The 7600-nt window shown below is 39.6% G+C and overlaps 1 protein-coding gene across 34 annotated transcripts in view; it reads right to left on the bottom strand.

Annotated features, from left to right (window-relative positions):
• ANK2 (ankyrin 2) overlaps nucleotides 1-7600 on the bottom strand; it is a 402581-nt gene that overhangs the window by 278881 nt on the left and 116100 nt on the right. For 6 of the 34 annotated variants that reach the window (XM_045284256.1, XM_045284254.1, XM_045284252.1 and 3 more), the window contains exon 1: nucleotides 4937-5158. The exons of 19 other annotated variants lie outside the window; for them this stretch is intronic. In XM_045284256.1, coding sequence (XP_045140191.1) covers nucleotides 4937-5071 — 135 coding nt within the window. In that variant the 5' untranslated portion in view covers nucleotides 5072-5158. Of the gene's footprint in view, nucleotides 1-4936; nucleotides 5177-7600 lie in introns of those variants that run through there. 9 more of the 34 variants (XM_045284230.1, XM_045284228.1, XM_045284227.1 and 6 more) reach the window with 3 other exon arrangements.

Here is a 7600-nt window from a genome sequence, read left to right on the forward strand (position 1 = left end):
AAAAAATGCCCCTGGTTTGCATCACTTCTCATCTTCTCCACAATCAACACCTGAAGCTAATCCTCTATCATGGGCCAACGTCCGGGGTAGCTGGAACCACTTCTTCTCTTGATGCATTTACAGCCCATCCATTCTTCAAGAGGGATGTTTTCTGAAACATCAATCAGTTCTTACTATTTCCCTGAATAACCCCCCTAAAAGCTTCCTGTTGCTCGTCAAATAACACATAAACTCTCTTAGCAAGACTTAGAAGATTTAGGAAGAAATCAAAGCTCCTGGCAAAGAACGGTGGGCGTGCCTCTCAGACCTCCGCGGCTGAGTCTGCTGCCGCCGCGGCTCACCTATTCCTCATGGTATCTTGCACACTCAGCCAGAGAGCTCCTCCTCAGCCTGTCATACACTGATGTATTTATTGCTGTCTCCCTCTTCTACTTCATTAGATGTACTTTGTCAGCATGATGTCTCCAGTGTCTAAGACCAAAAGGAGCCCTAGGAGGAATCCTAGTGGTAGAGTGGCTGTGGTCTTCAAGGTCAGCAGTTCAAAACTCCCAGCCGCTCCTTGGGAGAAACATGGGGCTTTCTAGTCCCATAAGGAGTTACAGACTGGAAAACGCCAAATGGCAGTTCTACCCTGTCCTGTAGGATCCTCATACATTGGCATTGACTCGATGGCAGTGAGTTTGGCAATGGAGTGGCTCATGTTTTGAGCTTTTAACCTATAATTAACAGTTTGTACCTACCAGTAAATCTGAAAAAGAGGAAGCTGTCTGCCCTCACAAAACTTGAAGTCCTGCAAAGTCAAAGACTTGTGAAGTCTTGTAAACGCTGTCCTATGGGTTTGCTGTGAGTCCAATTAGACTAGCTGACTCAGGTTTGCTTTTTGGAGTCAATGTAGAACGGTGAGTGGTACATAGAAATGCTTGGCAATATTTGCCGACTAAGTCAGCCTAGCAGTCAAGAGATCAAATGACACATTACGTGGGGTAAATCTGTTGCTCAAGCCCTCTTTAGAGTGTTGAGAGGCAAGGATGTGACTTTGAGGATTAACGTGCACCTGACCCAAACCAATGGACCAGCCAGAGTTCATTCAAGCTCAGTTATGTGGAGTTGGGGATGGGGGGATTTGCCCAGGAAGTTTACCTATTCCTTTTCGCTCTGCAAATACCTCCCTGCTAGTACAGTCTTGGAGGAGCTCTGGTGGCATGGTGGTTAGACATTTGGCTGCTAACTGCAAGGTCAACAGTTTAAAACCACCAGTCACTCTGCAGGAGAAAGACAAGGTGTTCTATTTCCATAAAGAGTTACAGTAAAAAATAAATAAATAAATAAATAAATAAAATAAATAAATAAATAAATGAAGAGTTACAGTCTCAGAAACCCGCAGGGGGAATTCTATCCTTTTATAAGCTTGCTAGGCATTGCACTCAACTGGATGGCAGTGAGGTTTTTTGAGTTTTAGTACTGTTTTTTACTACACAAGTAAAGGAAAAGAAGTCATTGTAGCCCGATTGTTGAAATGCACTTCCAAAGGGATTTCCAAATAATTTAGACAATTGAGCACATCATCATGTGACATTTGATACTGACTACATTTCACCTTCAACCAATCTTCCAAGATCAACTTATATGTTAATTAATTTAACAGAGAAAAGAGCAACGTATTATTTTCATTTGTAAGAAACAGAAAAAGAGGTCATTGGAAAATCTAGCAATTGAAAATTTAATGATAGGAGATTAGTAATTACGAAAACCCATTCAGATCCATTTGTTTACATGGTGTGTACTGCTGCTTTAGCACAGGGCAGGGTGGTGCGGTTGCCATGGAGGGCGTACGCCTCCTTCCACACCCCCAGTCTATGAAGTTTACCCTTTACAGAAAGCATTTGCTGACTGACCGTCTCCTCTGAAATTTAAAGATGTATTTGCACATACATTGTAAAAATAATATATGAAACCAAAACATTTATATTTTGTTAGTTCATTATACTTTTCTTAAAGTAAAAAAAATTTTTTTACTTGTATGAAAACTGAGAAAATTACCATCGTATCAAAAGAACATTCAGCTTCATTTTCTATTAGTTTTTTGCTTAAATTCTCTTTAGCTATTTAAAGCATCTAGAAATTATTTTGGTCTGCTTTATCTTTCTTAAAAAGAGTTTGTGGAATTTCAAATGAAAATACAACTACATTATTCAATGTACAACTGTTGTTTAACTGAATTGAATAATTGTCTAAGAAGTTATTTTTGTTTGCTTCTTCACAAGATAATTTCTAATAAATGAGTTGTTCATGTTATGCTTACTTATGTGAACAAATGCCAGAATATCAAAAAGTTTAAATAAAACCTTCTGAAAAAGAATAAAGTAAATTTGTATATAAAGTATTGCAGGTTTAGTATCTTAAATATATATATATTTTTCATGAGTTTACTTTTGATTATAAATAAAATTATAAAATGATTAATATGACTAGAAAATGTATTTTTTTACAGCTTTGGCCCAACACCACCACAAATTGAACAAAACACTTCTAAGGCTATTCCTAGAAAAGAAAAATACCCAAAATCTGTTTCTGATTTATGCCCACCAAAAAAAGACTATTTAATGAGAAGTTATAATGTTCTTAATACTGATTTCTCATCGATTGTGACAAACATGTAAGATGCCAAATTACTAATTAGGAAATGCGCTTATGCAGATGATTGATGGAGTGACTTTCAGTCTTATCAAACCCCATTTAAAAGTGAAGGAAAAACAATAGGCTTCTCAGGTGGGAGAAGCATACGCTAGAGAAAGCCCAATCCACTCTGCCACTGCCACATCCATCCACTCACTGGGCAGCTCCTTTGGAGTTCCAAGACTGGACATCTCTATGGGTGCAGACAGCCCCCATCTGACTCCTGTGCCGCACAGGCTCACGCCATTGACCTTGCGGTTAGTGGCTCATTAGGTGACCAGCTACACCACCAGAACGCCTTATAAGTTAGATATTACCATTTCTTTATTGGTTGTGTCATTTTTGGCATTAATCTAAGCATTTAGCAAGTCACAACTTCCTGTGATCCATGGGCAATACCAGGGAAACTCTGGGCAGTGTGTCATGGGACAAGGTGCATCTCCACCTCCACTATACCTTCTTCTATGTCACAGTGATCGGGATCTGCTCCAGTCTGTCAAATATTTGACAGACGTGTCTCTTCAATGACTAACAACAGATTCATTTCTACTCTAGATAATCCAGAGAAATTAGATGGTTCGTTTTTTTTAATCTTTTTTTTCATGTTCAATATTTATCTTAATAGGGATAAAGAAATTTAAACAAGGAAATTATGTCACTGTGGAGTATTTCTTTTTCAGAGTTTTAACAGATTTCTATAAACTCTGTTGCTTTGAAGAAAGCACTCATTCTAGCCCTAAGGCTGCCCAACTGTGCTGCTCCGCTTTACGCATAGAAAGGAGCGACTCAGCAGGAGACCACCGTTTCCAGCTCCGCCTTTAAAAATACCGGTTCATAGCTCACTCTTCACAGACACCTGCGATTTCTTTCCATGTGTTCTATTTTTCTTAATGCGGCTTCTCTCCTTTCTCTTTTAACTGAACCAGCGGGATCTACTTGTAGAACTCACAATATTGGAGTTATTCACTCACCCTTGAAAGCACAGTCCACGTGCTAATCAATTAAAAAACAGTCACAAAATAGAAACTAAGTGAGGCGGTGACCTCTTGGCACCATTTCTATGTATGTGCCTATTTATTTTTAATTGTATTGATATGCTATATTTATTGGCTGCATGAAGCCAGCATGTCTTGTTACTACTTTTACTGTAACTGAGTCTGAAAAGCTGCAGGAGACATGACTGAAATATCTGAAGTGACGCCTCGAGGGGATGTGGAGAATGGAAACCATAAGCCAGAGGGAAACGTGGCTGGTCCTGGTTACAATACCATGGCTGGGCTGCTGTTAATGCAGGTGAGCTCCGTCCCCTGGGGGCTGTCTCCCTGCCCTCTTCTCTGTCTGTTCTCTGGCCTGCAGACATCCTGCTTGTGGTTGTTGTATGGCTGTTCTTAGTTTCTCTTTCCGTTGCTCTGTGGCCTGAGAGAATTTCAGTGCTAAGAAATTTATGAAATTCATCCAGCTCAGAGAAGCACATACATTCTTTCTGTGCTGTACTGTAAATCTGTCTGTTTCTTTTACTCAGCAAGCCTACGCGTGTTAACGGTATCTTGGTCTTGTGCTGAATTAAATAACTTTCAATAAGGTCAGATTCCCAGATCAGCCAGATCAAAGATAAACTTCATTCTCCCGCAAATATGAAAATGAAAGTATTCCAGAAAGATAGTCTTAGCCAAGGAAAACTCCACAATAAGCCTTTGTACCCATTTTAAGGAATGCGTCTCTAAATTACGAGCGTTTGCAAGTCAACTTAGTTGAAAGTCAACGTGGAAGGCTTTTCTTTAGCAGCAGCATCATAACTAAACCAGCCTCCCAAGCCCTTCTCACCAGTCAGATATTAGAAGTAAAATTCACGTGCAAGCTGAAGTAGAAATTCTGAGTTAGCCCAGGCTAAAAAAAATTGTCCATGGCCTAGGAAAAAACAAACTATCCAACAATTTTCAAAAGCAAAGGAATTTGACAGTCTGATTGAAAAGCAATCTTTGTACTTTCGCTGAGAGTCACTCTGTAGTACTATAATACTGCAACAAATGTTCAGCATTGGACAAATTCAGTTCCCAGTTAAAGGCAAACCAGAAGAAACAGGCATGTGGCATAGGACGGAACAGGAAGAGGCAACAGCAGCTTGTCCGTGAATCAGGGGCAGTCAGGTGGTTTGACCACAATGCTTTTATTCTGTCAACTTCTTTCCAGGAAGTGCTGAGGCCTGACCAATGAGAGCCACTGTTAATTCTCCTTCCCTCGTCCTCCCCTGAAAACTTACCCTCACCCCAGGTCCCGTGACGTCCTCCCTGTTACAGCCATAGTAGTCCAGGGTTTGGTCCCGTTCCTGCATGTTGCCTGGTACTTGTCTGCTCTTGTCCACATGGCAAGACGGGCAGAGGGCTGCATTGCCCATCTCAGCGTTCCAGTCCTTGCTCTCAGTGGGTCTGTTCTTGCCCTCTGCACTCTGCCCAGGACTCCCGGGGTGCACCAGCAGAGGCAGCTCATCAAAATGATCCTTGGCTCCTCTACTTCATTCCCCTACACGCCCCTTACCAGTTCTCCCCATCTGCTTACTGACTAGCTGGTGTCAGGGAGAACTCAAAACCCCAGCAACTGCAGGCGACATCAGTGACCATTTCCAATTCAGGCGATGCCAGTCTATTTTTACACCTACCATGCCAGCTATGCATGTCAATGGAGTGAGGGGGGGTGAGGCAGAGGGAGGGCAGGGGAGGGGGCGGTGTTGTTTTGTTTTTCACCATGTGAGCAGCCTGCCTCACACATGGACTTGAGTTCCTGCTATGCAAAGTGTTCCCACATTGGAGAGTTTTTAAAAACCTCAATGAGTGTCTTCGAGTGCTTTGATTTCTGACCCTGTTTCTTTACTCACTCGCTAAATCTATTAAGGAATCTGCTTTATACTAGTATAACAGAATAAACTAATTTATTTTTAATTGTTTGGACCAAGTGGCAAACACTGGGATTATATACATTATATGGTTGACATTTTACATAAAACAATTAAATATGTTCTTAGCATTTTATCACTTTAGGAGAGCAAGCATGAGAATGTCTCATGGGTGTTTTACATTTTATAAATTCTGCCCTGCTTTCCATTATTCATGATTTGCCACAGAAGAGGTCATTGATGCATTTATAAATATTTTAAATGTTTTTAAATATTTCCCTCAATTAAAAAAAAAATCAAGGGTAGCTTTTAACATCAGTCACACAATCCTGGAAATCATATTAGAGACTTTTAAAGAAATGAATTCCACTATGATGAATGTAATGAACATACAAGAGATTGATGGATCACTCATGATGAAAACAAAAGCTTTTCTATAGACTATTATAGATTAAATTTAATATTCCTCATAATATATGCATAGATGTATTTGAACATTACTCCAATCTCTCCTCATTATTAATTATTTTGTGTTTCTTTCTCTTTTTTTCCATATCAGTTTTCAACTACTCAACATCAGGACTTAGTGCTTCAGTTTTTGTGTTATCCGTCTATTATGTCATATGTTAAACCATAAATATTTATGAAGTGTTTTCATCGAAATCAATATTTTGAGGAAAACTGAACAAGAATTATTTTTTTAAATGAACCCTACTACCTACTTCATAAAACAGAAGTCACCTTTGTAATTTATCAATATTCTTAAGAAGTTATAAACAACATGATATGTCATTGTGCCAAAAAATTAAAATAGCATTTCTGATGTAGTTTATCACTGTCTACATATTATTATGCAAAGCCATAATAGTTCAAAATATGAAAATGGTATTATGGGTTTGTTGCTTTTAAATGCCTTCTGTTTGTAAGAACAGTTTGTTACTCTGTAACCTAGAGTATATAAGCCTATAAATGTCCGTACCCCCAACTCCTACAAGAAAATACTCAACTCACTGCCATCGAGTCAATTTTGACCCATAGTAACACGACAGGTATGGGTAGAACTGCCCCTGTGAGTTTCTGAGAAAGTAACTCTAACAGGAGTAGAAAGCCCCATCTTTCTCCCTTGGAGCATCTAGTGGTTTCAAACGACTGACTTTGCAATTAGCAGCCCAACACGAAACCACTATGCCACTGGGGTGGGGGACTTGGGAGGGGGGAGAAGAGATTTCTAAAATATTGTGGTTGGGTGCCATCAAGTTGGTTTTGACTCATAGAAACCATAGGTACAAAGAACAAAATAATTTCCAGGCCTGTGCCATAGTCATAAATGTTATGTTTGAGCCCATCACTGCCGCCTATCGATGCAGCTCCTACCGGGTTTTTCCTCTTTTTCACTGACCCGCTATTCTTCCAAGTATGATGACCTTCTCCAGGAACCGATCCTTCCTGATAACATGACCAAAGCTGTGGAGGGCAAGTCTCCCCATCCTCACTGCTAAGAAGTATTCTGCCTGTATTTCTCCCATATTGGTTAGCTCTTCATGCAGCCCATTTAATATTCTTCCCAAATACCATAATTCAGAGGCGTCGGTCCTTCTCTTTCTTCTTATTAATTGTCTCGCTTTCACATGCACATGAGAAAACTGAAAATACTATGGCTGGGGTCAGGCAAACCTCAGTCCTCAAACTAAATCTTTAATTGTTCACATTTTAAAGAGAAGACTGGCCCAAGGCAATATATCGTTTGATTTCTGAACTGTTGCTTCCATGGGTGTTAATTGTAGATTCATGCCAAATCAAATGCTTGACAGTCTCAATCTTTTCTCTTTATGGTGATATTAATTATTGGCCCAGTTGTAAGAATTTCTGCTTTCTTTATATTGAGGTATAACTAATAATGAAGACTATTGTTTGGGCTTTTAAAAATCATTTTATTGGGACTCATACAACTCTTATCACAATCCATACATACATCAGTTGTGTAAAGTACACTTATACATTTGTTGCCCTCATCATTCTCAAAATTCGCTTTCC

The sequence above is a fragment of the Echinops telfairi genome, unplaced genomic scaffold (genome assembly GCF_000313985.2).
Source record: "Echinops telfairi isolate 266 unplaced genomic scaffold, ASM31398v2 ScPeMD7_7468;HRSCAF=8506_0, whole genome shotgun sequence".
Taxonomy (NCBI): domain Eukaryota; kingdom Metazoa; phylum Chordata; class Mammalia; order Afrosoricida; family Tenrecidae; genus Echinops; species Echinops telfairi.